This window comes from Protomyctophum parallelum (genome assembly GCF_964188405.1).
Source record: "Protomyctophum parallelum genome assembly, chromosome: 14".
Lineage (NCBI taxonomy): Eukaryota > Metazoa > Chordata > Actinopteri > Myctophiformes > Myctophidae > Protomyctophum > Protomyctophum parallelum.
This window is the reverse complement of record NC_139709.1, coordinates 8589551-8612445: the sequence shown is the minus strand read 5'-3', so window position 1 is coordinate 8612445 and position 22895 is coordinate 8589551. Positions and strand designations below refer to the sequence as shown.

The 22895-nt window shown below is 41.8% G+C and overlaps 1 protein-coding gene across 1 annotated transcript; it reads left to right on the top strand.

Moving 5' to 3' along the window:
• Window positions 1–16342: 16342 nt before the first annotated feature.
• LOC310870212 (delta-type opioid receptor-like) lies at window positions 16343–22120 on the top strand (the record flags this gene model as incomplete). Its single annotated transcript, XM_083781303.1, has 4 exons — window positions 16343–16437; window positions 18563–18701; window positions 19903–20116; window positions 21570–22120. 4 exons carry the CDS (start codon window positions 16343–16345, stop codon window positions 22118–22120), a joined length of 999 nt encoding a protein of 332 aa, XP_083637429.1.
• Window positions 22121–22895: the final 775 nt, after the last annotated feature.

Genomic DNA, 22895 nt, shown 5'->3' with positions numbered 1-22895 from the left:
GTTGCGCCCCGAAAATATAGCTCTCAACGTGTCGCAGCGTGACGCGTTGTGGGACTTCAGCCCTTATTAGAGTAATATATACTCTAAGCTCTCTAACACTCTCTGCACGTCCCTGTGCTCGAGGGACCATGCCGGGTCACATGATCAGCAGCCGAGCATGGTTGGAGATTCAGGCTTGTACCTGAGTGACTTTCTGCATGATCGCTGTTCACAGAGCCTGAAGTCCTATTCCATCATATTAGAAGAACACCGCTTAACGGTTTCGCTGTTTGGCATGCACATGTATGCATGATGTCTCACGGGAGTCTACTCCAGTGTTGTTTTCGTCGACTAAAACTAAGACGATTTTTTTTTTCGTCTACGACCTTTTTCCACTGATGAAAACTAAATGAAAACTAAAGCTATGGTGACTAAAACTAAGACTAAATATATACTGACAATTCTGTCAACAAGAAAATCAATGACAGATGTATAGTCACTATACGACCACAAATGTCCCAAGAAACTATAGCTAGCCTAGCCACGAGCCTGCTTTTCTCTGAGAGAAAAGCACGGCTGAATTGTTTGTTTTGATTAGCCGTTGAAGTAACGTGGTTATTTCAACGGCTAGAAAGATGTTTGACCCCTGCAGCTGATTGGGGTCGCATTTCTCTTGACAATTTATAGTCGTTATTGATTCCTTATTCCCACGCACAACTTGTCACTTGTCAACTTGTCACTGCTCTGCTGTTATATCCTATACTGACGCCTCAAGATTCAAGTTTATTGTCACACAGATGTAAAGTACATGCATTGTGTAAAACTTAGTTTGGGGGCGGGTGCTCCACAATGCACGTAAATAAAACAGCAAATAAATATAACAATACTAAAGCTATCTAAAAAGTTTTTTAAAAGTTTTAAAAGAACCCAGACAGCAATACCACGGAAATGTTCATTATTCATTTAGGCTTGTCTGGCAGCCTGGGGGCGAAAGCTGTTTTTCAGTCTGCTTGTGGTGCTCTTTCTGGTACCTCTGGTACCTCTTCCAGTGGGGGCAGTGAACCCCCACTTAATTCGCCCATTCTGACCTGAGATCAGATTCTAAAAATGTCTTCTACATCCTGACAGTTTTCTGAAAAAGCTATGTTTCTATGTCAGTCGTTCTTCGATTTTTCAAAAATAGCAGACCTACAAGCTCGTAGCTTGTAGCTTCTATGAGCTTGTAGATCTGCTATTTTTAACACCAAAATGGGTTCCCGCCCAAAATGGGCTAGAGACCATTGATGCACCGCGACGGCTTCGAGCCCACAACCTCTGCGGTGGTGGGCAGGCACTTTACGGTCTGCATACACACATACCAAACACATGTTCTGTGTCTTGTGTTTAATGGCCGCAACAATGCTTTTCCAATGGGAGTCACATGGTTTGACCAAACATTTTTTGTTTGATGGGCAGAACCCAGCCATCAAACACAAAATGTCACATATATCCCCCCCCACAACCCCATGGCAGCACAAATACTAAATAAAGTCTTCGAAGAAACATCAGGAAATTAAAAACAAATTAAAAGAATAGTAATATTAATAACAAAACATATCACCCCGCTTAATGAAGTCCAAAAACTTCTCCCATATCTTATAGAATAATTACATACGTTAGTTTCTCATGTGCCAAACTGGTGGTTAAATTCCTCAGCCAAACGCCGACCGTAGGGGCATAGCGTGATTGAGCGTCTGGCCTGTAACAGGTCATTATTTTTTTTAATAAGATGAGAGGTTTTACATAATTTGTCTCGTCAGAAACGTTTAACCTTTTCTTCTTCATTTACTGTACTGTTTGGGGGGGGGGGGGGGGGGGGGGGGGGGGGCGGGCTGGTTGGGTGGTTCAAACCAAGCACTTGAAGGATGATGACATGCATTGTAATGAGTTTAACCCATTCTGACCTGAGATCAGATTCATACGAGGTTTCCACTGGACACACACTGGTCTGACGAACCCATTCTGACCTGAGATCAGATTCTAAAAATGTCAGTCGTTCTTCGATTTTGCAAAAATAGCAGACCTACAAGCTCGTATCGCGCCACTCGGTGGCGCGATATGAGCTTGTAGATCTGCTATTTTTAAATAGCTAAAGCACGACATGATGCTAACACCAAAATGGGTTCCCGTTCAGAATGGTTTAATTACATCTGTCATGGTATTCAGGCTCACACAATAGCAAGTGGATCTTCACTGACATAATCAGAGCTGTATTCACACTGATGAGCGTCTGTGACTTCAGATTATTCTATACGCCTCACATTGAAGTGGAGGAGGGATTTATGCTGACAGTCCAAAATCAGTAATGGCCACCTTGGTACATCTTTACTCGGGTTTGCTGGATTTGACATTTTGTGAATCATGAGGCAGTGCTTGAAACTGCTGTCAATTCATCCCAAACTTAAGCCTGATTTAAAGGACTATAACAGTCTAAATTTGACTTCTTGCCATTAGCAGAGATTGCCAGTCTTCATCACATTTTGTACATACATGTGCAAAATGCATGTGACATAATCAGAGGAGCAAAATACTAGAAACTTGAACACTAGGAGCCAAAACAAGTAGCCAGTATCCTTTATGCTTCACAAATAGAGGGTATGCGTGGCGCAGTGGCGTGCACAGACATTTAGAGGGGCAGGTGCTCAAGTGAAAAAAAGGGTACCTTGTGCAGCGCATTTTGGGGCGGGAACCCATTTTGGTGCTTTAGCTATTGAAAAATAGCAGATCTACAAGCTCATAGCGCGCCACCGAGTGGCGCGCTACGAGCTTGTAGGTCTGCTATTTTTCTTTAATCGAAGAACCACTGACATAGAAACATAGCTTTAGATTGTGGGGGCCTAAATAATATAGTAGAAGCGTTTTTTATCAATATTTGATTTTTTTTTTTTTTTTTTTTTTTCAAGAGAAAAATTGCCAAAAGGGCAGGGGGTGCTCTAGCACCCCCTAGTGTCTATCTGTGCACGCCATTGAATAGAGGGTATGCGTGGCGTGACATCATCATCATTCCAGGGAGTTATGCGGGAACAACTACTGAAAAAACCACTTTCTGGCCTTGACAGCCCCGTACATCCAAACAGATCTGATTGCATTAAACAAAGTTAAACTATGTTAAACTCACTTTGCCACTCGATTTGCCATTCATTTCATGCATACGCATACCCTCTATAGAGAGCCGAGGCTCTTACAAACTGGCAAAGGAACAGGGAGTATACACATGCACTATGAACATGTGGCCTGCCAAGTGAACAAGCATAATTGAAGGACCACTTCACCACTTTGAAACCTATCTTCATATAATAGGTCCTCAGACTAGGTCCTCACTAATAATAATAATAAAAAATGGTGCAATTGTGCAAATCGGTGCAAAATGGTGCCGTCCTATATGAGACACAGACTGAGTAGAAAAAATCGTACCATTTTGTTCATGATTATTAGTGAGGACCTATTATATGAAGATAGGTTGAAAAGTGGTGAAGTGGTCCTTTATAATGGTGGATAATAAGCTGAGGTGGAAAGGAAAGGTGGAGACAGTAGCCACACTGACAGAGACACAGATGAACTGTGAGAAAGGTATAAAGGTCTGAATCTGATCCTTTGACATTTGCAGTAGATTCTGTGGGGAGTGGGGGACCGCGGTGGCACCCCGTCACCTCGCTGCTTCTCGCAGGTGTCGTCTGGAAGTATAACTTTCCTGACACCTGAAGGTGCCCACGCGCCTGAAGCATAAGTTTGTGAAACTATTATAAGTTGCCATGGAAACATCCACTGTGTTTTGCCTCCAACCCAACAGTGGCTTTAGCTATAATTATACCTCATTCTCAGTTCACCTCTCAAGCAGTGAAAACTAAATGGAAACTAAATGAAAAAACTAAACTAGTGGACAAGTCATTTTACACTTCTTGGTTGCATGCTGAAAATAGCAGATCTACAAGCCCACAACGCGTCGCCATGGGCGGAGCTTGAGGGTTTTTTTTTTTTTTTTTTTTAACTTAACTTCTGACTGTAGTTTGTAATCTCTCTTATCATGATATGATGACTCGCTGTATGGCTGTAGTGCATGTGTGTATGTGTGTGAGCTGCTGTACTACCTAAATAACTCATTTTTAGGGGTTAGGGCATTGTGCGCGCGGGTGTCGTTGGCCAAGCAGTCGCACCCCCAGGCGTCAAGTTCAAGCTCCGCCTATGCGCGTCGCACTGCGACACGTTGTGGGCTTGCAGATCGGCTATTTTCAGCATAAAATACATTTTAGTCGACTAAATCAACAGTAGATTTAGTCGACTAAAATCTTGTTATGTTATCAACTAAATATCACTAAAACATTCCAGGTGACTAAAATGTGACGAAAACCAAATGAAAACTATTCGAGAGACTATGACTAAAACTAAAATAAAAAGGTTCTGTCAAAATCAACGATGCAGCCCAGGCCGTGGCGTAACGGTCTGGGCACCGGACTGGTAATCCAGTCGCAGTGTGCCGCGGGTTCGACTCCCGAACCCGACACGGCCTTTACTGCATGTCATCCCCCATCTCTCTCCCGTTTCCTGTCAGCCTACTGTCTGTCCCTTAAAAAATCAATAAAAGGCGTAAGCCGCAAAAAAATATCTTAAAAAAAAAAAAATCAACGATGCCAAACTCCCTGCTGTTCTCCTCACTGTTCCACACTGTGCAGCCATGATGAAATCAACTAAAGAGGGTTTTAGAGGCATTTTTGTAGGCTACTTTTTTCTGTTTTGTATGTGTCTATGGAGTTAACATTATTCTAATAGACCCCCAGATGGACCATAGAATATAGAATATATATATATACATATATATATATTTTTTTTTTGTTTGTTTCTTCCTGAAAGCTGAAAGTCTTTGAGTCAAAAGGCCCACTCGAAAATACACCATGCACTTTAGTGACATCATAAACCTAATCCCTCCCCCATTGTCATATACAACAACAGCTGTGGGGGTGGGACTTAACCCATTCTGACCTGAGATCAGATTCATACGAGGTTTCCGCCGGACACACACTGGTCTGATGAACCCATTCTGACCTGAGATCAGATTTTAAAAATGTCAGTCGCTCTTCGATTTTTCAAAAATAGCAGACCTACAAGCTCGTATCGCGCCACTCGGTGGCGCGATATGAGCTTGTAGATCTGCTATTTTTAAATAGCTAAAGCATAACATGATGCTAACACCAAAATGGGTGCCCGGTCAGAATGGGTTAAGTTCAGGTGCAGTGGCGTGCACAGATATACACTAGGGGGTGCTAGAGCACCCCCTGCCCTTTTGGCAATGTGCTCTTAAAAAAAAATGATAAGTGCTGTGATAAGTCGTATGATACGGGAATTCCACCTTTATCTACCTTGTTAGAAGACATGGGTTGTGAATGTTGTGGAATGTTTAGGAGCATGTCTGTCCCATTGTTAATGGACAGGTGATAATGGGTTAGGGTGTGTAACCCTATTGCTGAATGGACCGACCAACACATTTGCATGTGATCCTTTTAGTATGATAAGTAGAGAGGATCCTACTCCTACAGTAGGCTATAGTGTGAATGGATTGGAACATGTATATAGGATTGGGAATCATTTGCATTTAAATGATTTAGACTGTAAGATACTTAGCATCCCTGTGACATGCATCTGGAAGGTGACACAAGCAAATTGAGCTATTTGTCACCCCTATACATTTTTACTTTACAAATAAATAAATACAAAATAAAGATAAATAAAATATCTGAAGGCTGGTGTACTGCAGATATATGTTTTTTAAGACTAACAAAATATGTTTGACCAGCAGAGCAGCAGCAGTGCTGTCTTGAAAGAGTGTTGTCGCTCAGTCTGTATAGCGGTGCTAGAACTTTGTTCTCCCAAACAGGGTATACAGACGTCCCTAAAACAGAAAAAGCCAAGGTAACCACCAGCCCTTTTGCAACCATATATTTCCTGGTGGGTTTATGTGGGAAATTTGTGTTTTTAGACATTTTAGTATTTCAAAGTGTCTGTGATGTCATGGACACTGGTCTCACTGCTGGATTACTACAATGCTTTGCTGCACTTGTGGAGAGGGAGAGGATTCTCTTTCTGAGACAACATGTAGTTCAGGAAGGAAGTGAGACCAGTGTCCATGACATCTACATGTGCAGAACAAGCTACATGTGCAGAACATGTCAAAACTACTACAGCTACTTTCTTCCTATGTTGATGACAGGTGGAACATTTACAATATGTTCTCAGCTTCTAGATTGTCTATTTTCTCATCATCTACAATACATTAAAATAGGGCTTGAGAGGATCAATCGTGAATTTATCCTATACAAAATACATCAATAAGGCCCACAATATCACAATCTAAATCAGTTTAAATGTCTTATTTCCAACAGATGTTTTATGTACCAGAGTCTGATGACTGAAGTTCATTCAGAATGCTGAATGTCTTCAGAAATATAAAGAAAGGTTAACATCAGTTCTTAAATCTTAACACTGGGTCGCTGTGTGAATTAATGCAATTTTATAATATAGGCCTACTACTATACATATAGGAAAGTTACACAACACAGCTGTAACTTTATATTTAACTGAATCTGACTTTTATAATGTTTAATTTTCTTAATGTTTGATATAAAACACATTGCATTGCCTTGTTGTTGTGAGCAGTGATTAGCCAGTTTTGTTCTTGGTGTGTCCCGCCCCCCCCCCCTCACTCTGATTGGCCCACTGTTAGTATTTAACAAGAGCTTGGTCTGCTTTGTGTCACTTTAATCTCTGCTAGTTGTTAAGAGCTGAACTTCTTCTCTCTGCACTAGCTGAAGCATTTAGTTTTCTATTTTGGTTCTACTTTACTCCATACATTTTTAATATTTCCGCTCTATTTAAAAATCTACTTGGGCAAGTTTTGAGTTATGGCTTTACGACAAACATTGAAGCAGATCTACAAGCCCACAACGCATCGCCATGGGCGGAGCTTGAGGGTTTTTTTTTTTTTTAACTTAACTTCTGACTGTAGTTTGTAATCTCTCTTATCATGATATGATGACTCGCTGTATGGCTGTAGTGCATGTGTGTGAGCTGCTGTACTACCTAAATAACTCATTTTTAGGGGTTAGGGCATTGTGCGCGCGGGTGTCGTTGGCCAAGCAGTCGCACCCCCAGGCGTCAAGTTCAAGCTCCGCCTATGCGCGTCGCACTGCGACACGTTGTGGGCTTGCAGATCGGCTATTTTCAGCAAGTGTAAAATCATGCAGTCATTATGACGGCATTCCGCCAAAATACATTTTAGTCGACTAAATCAACAGTAGATTTAGTCGACTAAAATCTTGTTATGTTATCAACTAAATATCACTAAAACATTCCAGGTGACTAAAATGTGACGAAAACCAAATGAAAACTATTCGAGAGACTATGACTAAAACTAAAATAAAAAGGTTCTGTCAAAATCAACGATGCCAAACTCCCTGCTGTTCTTCCAATGTCTTCTCCTCACTGTTCCACACTGTGCAGCCATGATGAAATCAACTAAAGAGGGTTTTAGAGGCATTTTTGTAGGCTACTTTTTTCTGTTTTGTATGTGTCTATGGAGTTAACATTATTCTAATAGACCCCCAGATGGACCATAGAATATAGAATATATATATATATATATATATATATTTTTTTTTGTTTCTTCCTGAAAGCTGAAAGTCTTTGAGTCAAAAGGCCCACTCGTGGCCCAGGCCGTAGCGTAACGGTCTGGGCACCGGACTGGTAATCCAGTCGCAGTGTGCCGCGGGTTCGACTCCCGGACCCGACACGGCCTTTACTGCATGTCATCCCCCCATCTCTCTCCCGTTTCCTGTCAGCCTACTGTCTGTCCCTTCAAAAATCAATAAAAGGCGTAAGCCGCAAAAAAATATCTTAAAAAAAAAAAAAAAAGGCCCACTCGAAAATACACCATGCACTTTAGTGACATCATAAACCTAATCCCTCCCCCATTGTCATATACAACAACAGCTGTGGGGGTGGGACTTAAGTTCAGGTGCAGTGGCGTGCACAGATATACACTAGGGGGTGCTAGAGCACCCCCTGCCCTTTTGGCAATGTGCTCTTAAAAAAAAAAGATAAGTGCTGTGATAAGTCGTATGATACGGGAATTCCACCTTTATCTACCTTGTTAGAAGACATGGGTTGTGAATGTTGTGGAATGTTTAGGAGCATGTCTGTCCCATTGTTAATGGACAGGTGATAATGGGTTAGGGTGTGTAACCCTATTGCTGAATGGACCGACCAACACATTTGCATGTGATCCTTTTAGTATGATAAGTAGAGAGGATCCTACTCCTACAGTAGGCTATAGTGTGAATGGATTGGAACATGTATATAGGATTGGGAATCATTTGCATTTAAATGATTTAGACTGTAAGATACTTAGCATCCCTGTGACATGCATCTGGAAGGTGACACAAGCAAATTGAGCTATTTGTCACCCCTATACATTTTTACTTTACAAATAAATAAATACAAAATAAAGATAAATAAAATATCTGAAGGCTGGTGTACTGCAGATATATGTTTTGTAGGACTAACAAAATATGTTTGACCAGCAGAGCAGCAGCAGTGCTGTCTTGAAAGAGTGTTGTCGCTCAGTCGGTATAGCGGTGCTAGAACGTTGTTCTCCCAAACAGGGTATACAGACGTCCCTAAAACAGAAAAAGCCAAGGTAACCACCAGCCCTTTTGCAACCATATATTTCCTGGTGGGTTTATGTGGGAAATTTGTGTTTTTAGACATTTTAGTATTTCAAAGTGTCTGTGATGTCATGGACACTGGTCTCACTGCTGGATTACTACAATGCTTTGCTGCACTTGTGGAGAGGGAGAGGATTCTCTTTCTGAGACAACATGTAGTTCAGGAAGGAAGTGAGACCAGTGTCCATGACATCTACATGTGCAGAACAAGCTACATGTGCAGAACATGTCAAAACTACTACAGCTACTTTCTTCCTATGTTGATGACAGGTGGAACATTTACAATATGTTCTCAGCTTCTAGATTGTCTATTTTCTCATCATCTACAATACATTAAAATAGGGCTTGAGAGGATCAATCGTGAATTTATCCTATACAAAATACATCAATAAGGCCCACAATATCACAATCTAAATCAGTTTAAATGTCTTATTTCCAACAGATGTTTTATGTACCAGAGTCTGATGACTGAAGTTCATTCAGAATGCTGAATGTCTTCAGAAATATAAAGAAAGGTTAACATCAGTTCTTAAATCTTAACACTGGGTCGCTGTGTGAATTAATGCAATTTTATAATATAGGCCTACTACTATACATATAGGAAAGTTACACAACACAGCTGTAACTTTATATTTAACTGAATCTGACTTTTATAATGTTTAATTTTCTTAATGTTTGATATAAAACACATTGCATTGCCTTGTTGTTGTGAGCAGTGATTAGCCAGTTTTGTTCTTGGTGTGTCCCGCCCCCCCCCCCCTCACTCTGATTGGCCCACTGTTAGTATTTAACAAGAGCTTGGTCTGCTTTGTGTCACTTTAATCTCTGCTAGTTGTTAAGAGCTGAACTTCTCTCTGCACTAGCTGAAGCATTTAGTTTTCTATTTTGGTTCTACTTTACTCCATACATTTTTAATATTTCCGCTCTATTTAAAAATCTACTTGGGCAAGTTTTGAGTTATGGCTTTACGACAAACATTGAAGTCTTTGGTCAACCAGAGACTATCTGCTGCTGCTGAAGATATATTTGGGGTAGTTGGAAGAATTCTAACAGAGTATGAGGATGAAGCTTTCCACATCAAGCAAGAAACTGACCACCAACGCAGACTACTGGATATGGTTTTACAACCAATAGTCAAGCTACACAGAACAGGTTGGTAAAACATTTACTATGTTAACTGTTACAGGCTTGAACATGTTTGAACACAACTGCATCAATCCATTCATGTTAAGGTTAAACTCTCATTCAAAGACATTCTCTGTGGATATATCAGATCGCAATATGTTGTAGCTAATGATAACTTATATTTGAGAAACAAGGAGAGGCTTGTTTTAGAAATTAAGCATTGTGGAGGTAAGGAACAATAATTTGTGTGACACTTCACACTGAAATCAAAACAGCATTAGGACAGATATGGAACTAACAGTGGAAGTTTCATCCAACCACAACTACATAACCGGTTGAACACATCTAATCTTGACCAACACAAAGACACCAATGTCCAATATAATAATGGGTTTCTCATGTGTATCTTCTGTCTAGACTCCCTACACCTCCTTGTGTGTAAAGAGGAGGTATTTACTGAGCAGCAGGAGAGAGCATCCAGTCTGGTCAAAGAGGAACCAGAGTCTCTACAGATTAAAGATGAACAGGAGGAGAGAACCTCCAGTCTGATCAAAGAGGAACCAGAGTCTCCACAGATTAAAGACGAAAAGGAGGAGATAACCTCCAGTCTGATAAAAGAGGAGCCAGAGTCTCTACAGATTAAAGAGGAACTTAATGAGCTACTTCAAAGATCAGAGGAGGTTGGTGGGTCAACAGAGACATTACTATCAGTGAAACATGAACATGATGAAAACATACAAACAGAAGCTGTAGCCAGCACCTCATCTCAACACATGGAAACACAAGCTGATGTACATGATTGTGTGGAATCACAACCAACTAGTGATGATCAGCTCATCTCTTCACAATGTTCTGAATCTGACATCACTGAAGACAGTGATGAGTGGGATGACACCATGGATGACCAGTCAAGTTTAAACACACTGAAATCACACAATAAACAACACATGGGAGGAAATAGTTTGTCTTTGAGTAACAAGCTGCTCCATGACCTCAATTCACCAAAACAAAGGCACTCCACGAGTAGTCAAATAGGTAAGAAATGTTTTAGTTGTGCAGATTGTGGTAAAATGTTTAATCACAAGGCAACTCTGAAGAGGCACACAATGATTCATACAGGGGAAAAGACCTTTACATGTACAGTTTGTGGCAAAGGCTGTACTCGTAATGACCATTTAAAAAGACACATGATGACTCATACAAGGGAAAAGCCTTTTACATGTACAGTTTGTGGAAAGGGCTGTAGTCTAAAGACTGATCTAAAAATACACATGATTACTCATACAGGGGAATATCCCTTTACATGTACAGTTTGTGGAAAGGGCTGTGGTCACAAGTCTGATCTAATAAGACACATGATGAGTCATACAGGGGAAAGACCCTTTACATGTACAGTTTGTGGCAAGGGCTGTATTCATAATTGGGGATTAAACGTACACATGAGGACTCATACAGGGGAAAGACCCTTTACGTGTACAGTTTGTGGCAAGGGCTGTATTCATAATTGGGGATTAAACGTACACATGAGGACTCATACAGGGGAAAGACCCTTTACGTGTATAGTTTGTGGCAAGGGCTGTAGTCAAAAGAGTAATCTAAAAAAACACATGAAGACCTGTCATAAAGAGGAAAATGCTGTTAAATGATGTGTTTATTTTTCTTCTTCAAATAAGGCATTATGTTGACACTTATGTCAAGTATTCAGTTTAGTCCAGCTATATACATTAAACATGATGGACTATACATCACTTATTTTAAATCAATTTTCAACTTGCATAATGACCTGATGATATTGATATAACAATATGAGAAGCAGTGTTTGCCCACATTCTTCAGCAATTAAAATGTCACATTAATTCATATTCACAGACTAGTGGTGAGATTGTAACTTGTCTCTGTGTTGACATGTGTTGTTTGGACTAACATATCATCATAGTGTATTTCAATGACTTTGATTATATGTTTAGATTCTCTGTATTATGTTGTCTTCGTAGAATTGTAAGAGAAAATATTTACTCTGTAAAAAACACTGTCCGTAATTACTTCTTTTTCAAATAAAGGGTTGACCGCTACACATCCTTTGTGTGTTCATTACAGAAAGCTCATCACAACACATGAGCTTCACCTTCAACTTGTACTGTGAACAATACAATGACAAGAACTGCTTCCTTTTACATCCTGCATGCCAAACTGTTACTAGAAGGAACAGGATAGGAGTATTCATTACATTAAAAAGTCTACACGTATACTTTACTTGAACTTTCTACATTGAACATGACAAGAGTAAATCTTAATGTTACAGAGTGCATACTGTCCATTGTACTTAACTGTGACTACATGTAGAACTAGCGTATAAGTTATAATGTTGTGGAATGTTTAGGAGCATGTCTGTCCCATTGTTAATGGACAGGTGATAATGGGTTAGGTTGTGTAACCCTATTGCTGAATGGACCGACCAACAGATTTGCATGTGATCCTTTTAGTATGATAAGTAGAGTGGATATAGCCTACTCCTACAGTATAGTGTGAATGGAGTGCCTGGAACATGTAGGCCTATATAGGATTGGGAATCATTTGCATTTCAATTATGTAGACTGGAAAATACATAGCATCCCTGTGACAACATCTGAAAGGTGACAAAAGCAAGTTGAGCAATTTGTCACCCCTATACATTTTAAGGTTAAGCATTCCTAATCTTAAATTCACTACACCCACTGCACACAGCAATAGTCATTGTAGGCATATGTCTGTGTGCATATCTTTTTTAGTTTACTGACCATTTGAGTGCTTCACGATATTGTTAAACTTTATTGAACTGTGTGTGTAAGTCGCATACAGAGGAGGATGCTAGATTGCAATTTGTTCTGTTAGCACCCTCACCCATCACCCTCTAGCTGTCTGTATTGAACAATAGCATGTACAGGGGGAGGATGCTAGATTGCAATTTGTTTGAACACCCCGAACGCCCGGGGTTATTTTATCCATTAAATCATAGCGCCCAGCGATTTATTCTGTAAGTCCGACGTCATTTTGTAGTCCTACGTTACGTCCGGGACCAAGTGGCATGGTCATGGTCTGTCGCTCTACAGACCATGTCTCCACATCAGCCACTCCCACTCTCCATTCCCTCTCTCAGTCCTTGTGACACACCCCGGCCTAGCCTGGGCACCATTTAATTTCGGTATATGATCCGGGCTGGAGCCGGATGATATGCTTACGTCATGTTGTAGGCAATGGTTTGCCTACAACAAACAGGAAGCTGTTTGTCGCTTCCTGTTTGAAGAAAAGCAATAAAAGCTCTCGTAAGCGAGAGCTTTTATTGAGACAACATGACGTAACCACACCATCCTGATGACTACAAAACAATACTACAACATGACGTAACCACATCATCCTGATGACTACAAAACAATACTACAACATGACGTAACCACATCATCCTGATGACTACAAAACAATACTACAACATGACGTAACGATAGCATCCTGATGACTACAAAACAATACTACAACATGACGTAACCACATCAAGTTAAGTGCTGAACTTCTTCTCGCTGCACTAGCTGAAGCATTTAGTTTTCTATTTTGGTTCTACTTTACTCCATACGTTTAGAATATTTCCGCTCTATTTAAAAATCTACTTGGGCAAGTTTTGAGTTATGGCTTTACGACAAACATTGAAGTCTTTGGTCAACCGGAGACTATCTGCTGCTGCTGAAGATATATTTGGGGTCGTTGGAAGAATTCTAACGTTAATTTTTTTTTCTTAATTTGTAGTGTGTGGACCATGGTGACATTGATCAAATATTGATAAAAAACGCTTCTACTATATTATTTAGGCCCCCACAATCTAAAGCTATGTTTCTATGTCAGTGGTTCTTCGATTAAAAAAATTGCAGACCTACAAGCTTGTAGATCTGCTATTTTTCAATAGCTATGAAGCACCAAAATGGGTTCCTGCCCCAAAATGCGCTGCACAAGGTGCCCTTTTTTCACTTGAGCACCTGCCCCCTAAATGTTTGTGCACGCCACTGTTCAGGTGGGTGGTACTAAGGTGGAAAACATGGTAGGCGTATATACTTAATGAACTGGAGGTTGTGGCCATAGATATTAAAAAAAAATAGATGCCTCACTGGCCGCGGCAGTTCATTCACCCTTGCTTTTAGTTGAGTTTTATTTTTATTTTATGTCTTTTTATTTATTTTATGTTCTTATATTCGGGTTTTTTTCTCTGCTATTGTTTTATCATTTTAACTACTTGTGTTTTTATTGTATTTTATTTTTGTGTCCTGCCCTGTGAAGCACTTTGAGCTGCATTTATGTATGAAAAGTGCTATACAAATAAAGTTTATTATTATTATTATTATTATTATTTATTATTGGAGCTCCAATGAAGGCAGGAGGGTCAATATAGGGAAGCGCTGAAGGCACGCTGCGTCGCTGCCCAAGTAACGTCACTCGTCTCTCGCTGTCGCTCAAGTGACTACTGGCCAATTGTGCCTTTAATTTTGACAAGCCCCCCAGAGCCGGAAGAAGAGGCGTATACGTTTATGTCTGGTTGTGGCCACTGGCCACATCCTGTAAAAATATAATTTTAACACTTCGTGTTACACTTTTTTTTTTTAAGTTCTTTCCTAGTATAATCATACCTGATGATCATCAGGGGAAACATGTGCCGTTTTCCTGTCTTTCCAAACGATTTGTGAATGTGGATACAATTATATATAAGCCAAATTTTAAAATCAATACATTGTCTTGGTGTAGAAACTGGACCTGTAGTATAAAGTTTGATTATATGCTTATGAGTTTAGCATATAGTCTTTCTGTCTAGGATCCATTTGACACATTTTTGGGATAAACAACATGCAGTTATTCTTAATTGTTGCAGCAAACCTTTTTTTAACTGTTGTGAAATTGTGAATAGATATATTAAAATAAATTATTATACAGTGAGTGTGACTACACAACACTATAACTAAACAAAATGTGTAGAACTCAACTCAAGCCCATGAGAGGTCTCTAAGCAACACGTTTCAGTGCAGGTGGCAGAGCACAATACCAACACCTGCGTAATTAAGCTCAATTACGTTGAAACGTGTCACAATTCAAAATTGCTTCTGGCATTCAGTCCTACACAACAAGTCAAAGAGACGATTTTACCCTCTTGTCTTAATGAAGGATGCACTCGATCTTCTCTTCTTTTCTTATCTTTTTTCCCCACACCGTGGCAGACCCTGATCTTGTACCCTGAAACTGGGAGGTCGGGGTTCGATCTCCCAACAATGCCTCCCTGCTTTAATTGGCACTCAGCATCAATCAACTATAATCAATTCAATTCAAATGAGCTTTATTGGCATGAGAAAACATACATTGCCAAAGCAAGTGTCAAAATACAACAAAACAGTTGAAAATGGAGAAAGTATATATATAGCCTATACAGTTGGAGGGGGTACATGCAGCATTAATCAAATGATTCCCGAGCGCAGCTCACCGCGCTCCTTGCAGGCTGCGGCTCATCACGCTCCGACTCCGAGAGACGGTAAATTCACTGCACTCCTCATGGTAATGTGTGACAAATCGTACTCTGACTCTGACTGTCTCTAACTAAAGACATATCTTGATGAGACAATAATGCATGATGAAATAAATCACATGGGCATCTGTTGCATATAGGCCTGCATGTGATTTATTTATTATTGTGTACCTATTTAGTTTTAACAGACAGTGTTGTTGTTATTGTTTTCAGTAGCCGCGCGCGGACGGTTCAGTTGGTTCCATCGGGACGACAGCAGTGTTGTGGCCCTGTCATCATCACAACAACAAACTATAGCATGATGAACCCGCAAGCAGCAGCCTCTCTGATGTCACTGATTGAGCAGCACTCTGCTTGGAGCCGCGGAGAGCGCAGCGCTGCGCGCATGGCACACTGTGGCACAGCCTCTCCTTATCCACAGGCACACAGACATTTTGAAGGGCTTTGATTGACTTTTGCAGTAACGTACCTTTCTTATTTTAATTGTTACATGGCTACTACTCGTGTATAAATACCATTCCCGCGGCACGCGTGACGGACATCTTATCTTCTATAACCCTATACCAACTTTTCGGAGCAAGAAATAAACAAACATATATAGGTAAGAGATTGCCACACGTCTGCATGCCCTCGAACCCCGTGTTATGCACAATTATATGTGAATTATGCAGTGCTTACAGTGCTATATGTCCCCCTAACTAACAACTGTCAGATTTTGATAGATTGCCAGACGTGTTCAACTCGAGTGGTCTCAACAACGCTCTGTCCGGCCGCGGCGTTCTTCAGCACCATGGACAGCGCCGGGGTTGTGCGTATCTTCAAAGATGACAGATGTTTTTTCCATCCTCCGGAGGAGTGCACGCCAAACTTCACAGACATCTCCATGAGCGGCCGGGACGCGTCCATGAACAACAATGGCACCTGGGAGGACGTGGAGAACGTTATGGAGAGCATGTCGCCCATCTGTCCCATCATAGCCGCCGTGTACGCCGTTGTGTTTGTGGTGGGCTTGGTGGGAAACTGCTTAGTGATGTATGTCATCGTTAGGTGAGTTAATGTTTTCACTTTCATTTAGGCTACTATAACTACACACACACACTGACTACACAGTACACACTACACACACACTGACTACACACATCATGGGCTATACTTTGAGAAACCTATAGGATACTCACTGGCAATTTATTTATTGATCAAAAATAATTAATAGCTATAAAGGACATTAGTCTTTGATTATTATTATTAGTGATATTGTTTTAACACGGAAGGAAAATAATAAGGCCGCCTAAATGAATAGGTATGTTTTCTCAGCTTGTCCCTGTGCGCCCCCAGGTGGCAATCAGATATACATCATTTTATAGTTAAAAATATGATGGTATTTAAATGTTTGCGTCTCTACGTGTGTGTGTGTGTGTGTGTGTGTGTGTGTGTGTGTGTGTGTGTGTGTGTGTGTGTGTGTGTGTGTGTGTGTGTGTGTGTGTGTGTGTGTGTGTGTGTGTGTGCGTGTGTGTGTGTGTGTGTGTGTGTGCGTGCGTGCGTGCGCGCGCGTGCATGCATGCGGAATGAAATCCGTTCACTGAAGAAGGAATTCATCAAAGTAGGCTATATTGGCATTGTTCATTTGTTGAATATTGTGATAGCTAATAATCCACCTCAAATGAGCAATGTTGTGAAACACCACATATGAATAAGCATGAGCAATTAATAAAGGGTGAATTATTTAATCTTCTTCGAGAATGAGTCTGGATGACATGAATGGACATAATCTGAGGCTTTGAATGGCAAAAGTATAAAATAATGGATTATGGTTCAAATCTAAAATGGCGCAGATGCTTTCTCCCGGTTTGAATGGGTTTAATTAACACACAAGTATATGTTACAGGCACAGCTCATTGTCATGTTTCCACCCACAGATACACTAAATGAAAACATGTATTATACAATGTATCTCATGTTTCCACCCACAGATACACTAAATGAAAACATGTATTATACAATGTACCTCATGTCTCCACCCACAGATACACTAAATGAAAACATGTATTATACAATGTATCTCATGTCTCCACCCACAGATACACTAAATGAAAACATGTATTATACAATGTACCTCATGTTTCCACCCACAGATACACCAAGATGAAAACATGTATATTAACCCATTCTGAACGGGAACCCATTTTGGTGTTAGCATCATGTCGTGCTTTAGCTATTTAAAAATAGCAGATCTACAAGCTCGTATCACGCCACCGAGTGGCGCGATACGAGCTTGTAGGTCTGCTATTTTTGAAAAATCGAAGAACGACTGACATTTTTAGAATCTGATCTCAGGTCAGAATGGGTTAAATGTATCTCATGTCTCCACCCACAGATACACTAAATGAAAACATGTTGTTCCTCATGTCTCCACCCACAGATACACTAAATGAAAACATGTTGTTCCTCATGTCTCCACCCACAGATACACCTATAGATGAAAACATGTTGTTCCTCATGTCTCCACCCACAGATACACCTCTAGATGAAAACATGTTGTTCCTCATGTCTCCACCCACAGATACACCAATAGATGAAAACATGTTGTTCCTCATGTCTCCACCCACAGATACACCAATAGATGAAAACATGTTGTTCCTCATGTCTCCACCCACAGATACACCAATAGATGAAAACATGTTGTTCCTCATGTCTCCACCCACAGATACACCAATAGATGAAAACATGTTGTTCCTCATGTCTCCACCCACAGATACACCAATAGATGAAAACATGTTGTTCCTCATGTCTCCACCCACAGATACACCAATAGATGAAAACATGTTGTTCCTCATGTCTCCACCCACAGATACACCAAGATGAAAACATGTTGTATCTCATGTCTCCACCCACAGATACACCAAGATGAAAACATGTTGTATCTCATGTCTCCACCCACAGATACACCAAGATGAAAACATGTTGTTCCTCATGTCTCCACCCACAGATACACCAAGATGAAAACATGTTGTTCCTCATGTCTCCACCCACAGATACACCAAGATGAAAACATGTTGTTCCTCATGTCTCCACCCACAGATACACCTATATATGAAAACATGTTGTTCCTCATGTCTCCACCCACAGATACACCAAGATGAAAACATGTTGTTCCTCATGTCTCCACCCACAGATACACCAAGATGAAAACAGCCACCAACATCTACATCTTCAACCTGGCTGTGGCCGACGCCCTGGTCACCACCACCATCCCCTTCCAGACCACAGACTACCTCCTGCACTCCTGGCCGTTCGGCCAGGTGGTGTGCAAGGTCTCCCATCCACTGTTGTTTTTGGCAGTCTTTGGAATAGTTTTCATTTAGTCTTAGTAACATTTTAGTCACCTGGAATGTTTGAGTTTTATTCGACTAAATATCATAAGATTTTAGTTGACTAAATCTACAGTTGATTTAGTCGACTAAAGTGTATCTTGGCGGGCCATGATGGCGTCGTAATGGCTGATTTTACACTTGCTGAAAATCTACAAGCTCACAACGTGTCACAGTGCAACCAAGTGTATAATGACTGTTTGATGGTTGACAAAATGACGTGCACGTCGTGCACATTACAAAGACACACACACACACACACACACACACACACACACACACACACACGACAACATACATGAACACAAACAATGTGTGCATATGTATTTGTCACTCCCATACAAATTACTCTTTTCCATACAGTCTCTGTATCCATCAGGCGCCTCTGGCTGGCCAGGGGAAGGCAGTTTAGAGACCATCATTACTGCATGTTCTTTGTAAGGGTACCTACCCTAGGGGACACAGGGAGGGTAACAAGAAGACTCACCCCGGTGCGTGCCCGTCTTTCCTCCCGGAATTTTCCCCAGTGAGGGGGATAACTTTGTAATATGCTATTGGCTGTTTGTATTCTTTTTGGAAAAATATAAAAAGATACTCCTGTGGAAAGGCTATATTATATTACTTATATTGACCCTATAAACAATTTAGTATTATTTAGTGTACGGTTTTGCCCCCTCAAATGGTATCCCCACATATCCTACAACAACTTCTGTGAACAGACTTCACTGCAGTAGCTTTTCATAAATTATATTTGTACTTAGGCTGTCTGCTGTCATGAAAGTTTATAGTTAGAGAAATTCAAAATCCAGCCGTCTGCTGTCCAGCCTCTCCCACCCCTCACTGGGGAAAATTCTGGGAGGAAAACAGAAACGGGGTGAGTCTTCTTGTATTCCACAGGGAGACCATGCAAACTCCACACAGAAAAGCCCTTTATGGTTTAGGTGTATATCTTTATCTAAAAGACTCCCTTTGTCCCATGAAGGTCTTCATCTCCATAGACTACTACAACATGTTCACCAGCATCTTCACTCTGACCATGATGATCTCCCTTTGTCCCATGCAGGTCTTCATCTCCATAGACTACTACAACATGTTCACCAGCATCTTCACCCTGACCATGATGATCTCCCTTTGTCCCATGCAGGTCTTCATCTCCATAGACTACTACAACATGTTCACCAGCATCTTCACCCTGACCATGATGAGTGTGGACCGCTACGTGGCCGTGTGCCACCCGGTCAAGGCCCTGGACTTCCGCACGCCCCTCAAGGCCAAGATCATCAACGTGCTCATATGGGTGCTGTCGTCCGCAGTGGGCATCCCTGCCATGGTCCTCGGCAGCACGCAGACTAACAATGGTATGTGTATATTCTTATTTTTATTTATTTAACCTGTATCTGTTTAGTTAGACATACCAACAGTCAGACACACCGTGAGTCAGACACCCTCCCCAAACCCTAACCTAACCAGCACAGATTAGTTTTAACCTGCCACGCATTTTTAACCAGCAGCACGGGTTTGTCTGACTAATGACTGTAGGACTGTTGGTCTAACCCAGTGGTACTGGAGGGAGTTCCAGGGGGGGACCCAGCTAAATGATCATTTGGAACGAAATGAACCCTTAAGGGTTAGAGTGTACAAATGGAACCAAATGGGCCTGGTTCCATTAGTACGCTCTCAGAGTTAAATTAGCATTGATTTTACAATATAAATTGGTGGTCCCAGAGATAGAAATGCCATTAAATGGGGGTCCGTAGACTAATGCATGTCAAACTGGGCGTCCTTGAAATTAAACGGGTTGAAAATCACTGCTAGGGGCATAAAGATATTCTCTTATGGGGGGTCCCTGGCATATATTTTCAAACGGGGGTCCGCAGGCTAATTATTGTAAATTCGGGGGGTCCTTGACATGAAAAGGTTTGGGAACCACTGGTCTAACCAACGTATGCACCCGAGACGGGTGTCTCCTTTACAAGTGTGAACTGGCCAAGAGAATGACAAATATAGGACAATACAAATGACAACCATAACATTTCGCTGCACATAATATACTTTTATGAGCATGTGACAACGTTAACCTCTTGAGTCTAGGATCTTGAATGGTCGTCCATGTCGGCCATTGTGATTACAGGAGATAAGGCGGGACATTAATCGGCAGTAAATGGGCCATATAGTGGCTGACATAGTGGATGACAAACTCATGTACTCTGAATACATCCTTAATTGCCTTGAATTGACTCAATTGCCCGCGGGCAGCATCCGCCTGTGCATATGACGACCACATATATACCGGAAATAGAATCTTTATGAGCTAGGGCCATTGCATTATCGCTACTTGGCTGATTAAAGCCGTGACAAGCATAATAGCATATTAGATCTCCCAGAGGGAGAGAATTGCCTGAAAGCTTTTTTTCTTTAATTGCTAAAGCAAATTGCCCAATTGTTCACTGGCTTCTGTTGTCCATATAATCTGCTATCACATTGTGTGGATTCTGTGGATCTTTCCTCCTTTTTGGGCAGCGGTGGCCGAACGGTTTGCGGAGTGGTCTTGATATCGCAAGGTCGCTAGTTCGTATCCCCGAACCGGCACGTTAAAATGACCACCGCTGAAGTGCCCTTGGACAAGGCATTGAACCTCTACCATGAAATGTTCTATGAGCAGGGCCTGGCTGTAAACAAGTTCTTGAGCTTAGTCCAGTTACCCTGGGTAAACATAGTACCTTTCCTTTCCTTTCCTGATATGGAAAGAACAGCGTGTAGTATTATGTTAATCTGTTGTTATGTGTTGTCTTGACTCCCCCTCCTCATCAGGAACCACGGAATGTGCGCTGCAGTTCCCAGAACCGTACTACGTGTACTGGGACACGCTGCTGAAGATCTGCGTCTTCATCTTCGGCTTCGTCGTGCCACTGCTCATCATCTCCGTCTGTTACACTCTCATGGTGCTGAGGCTGAAGAGCGTGCGCCTGCTGTCGGGCTCGCGCGACAAGGACCGCAACCTCCGTCGGATCACACGCCTGGTGCTGGTGGTGGTGGCCGTGTTCGTGGTGTGCTGGACGCCCATACACATCTTCGTCCTCGTCAAGGCGCTGTCGCCCGACGTGCCCGAGACCACCGGCGTCATGGCCGCCTACTTCTTCTGCGTGGCGCTGGGTTACACCAACAGCAGCCTCAACCCCATCCTCTACGCCTTCCTCGACAAGAACTTCAAGCGGTGCTTCGGTGACTTCTGCTGCCCGGCGGTCCTCCGGGGCCACGGCGACAGCCAGGCGGGGCTGAGCCGAGTCAGAAGCACGCTCAGGGACCACACGTGCCCCGCGGAGGCCCGCGGAGACGGGAGGCTGCAGGCCAGACCGGTATGACTAGCGGTGGAAATGTCCACCGTCCGCTACCAGGGCGCTGAGGACTCCAACGACCTGGGTTTGACTCAAATCACCACTGAGATCTGAGACAGGCTATAGTGAGATGAGGCTGCCAGGGTATTGTTTCTCTTCCCATTAGAGATTCCCAAAACACTTAGGATAAAGGTAAACTGTTGGTTTTTATTTTTATTTTTGGGTCAGTGGGAGGTTAGTCTAGTGGTAGTCTAGTGTCAGTGAGAGGTTAGTATAGTGTCAGTGGTGACACAACCTTAAGACAAACTCTCCTGGGAAATCCATCCCAATTACATTTCACTCATGAGAGAGACTAATCTCCCACAAACAGCTATACTTACAGTACTTGGATCACATTTTATAAGATGTGTAAAACATAGTATGTTTCAAGGGTAGTAGCTGAGCACAAGTGCTCATTTTCAGCAACGCCCTGCACATAGAAATAGAACACACACACACACACACACACACACACACACACACACACACACACACACACACACACACACACACACACACACACACACACACACACACACACACACACACACATTAAAACCTGGGAGCTGACCAGTACAACCACAGTCTTATACTGTTGGCCTCTAAGCGAGGGCAACTTCAGCGGTGTGCGTTTGCCCCTGTGGGTCAAACGCAGAGAAGTCGTTTCCCCACAGGGATCAATACAAAATACTCTATTGTATAGCATTCATCTACTGCCTGAAGAGAGATCAAAAATAACAATTATGTAGCTATATATTCAAGT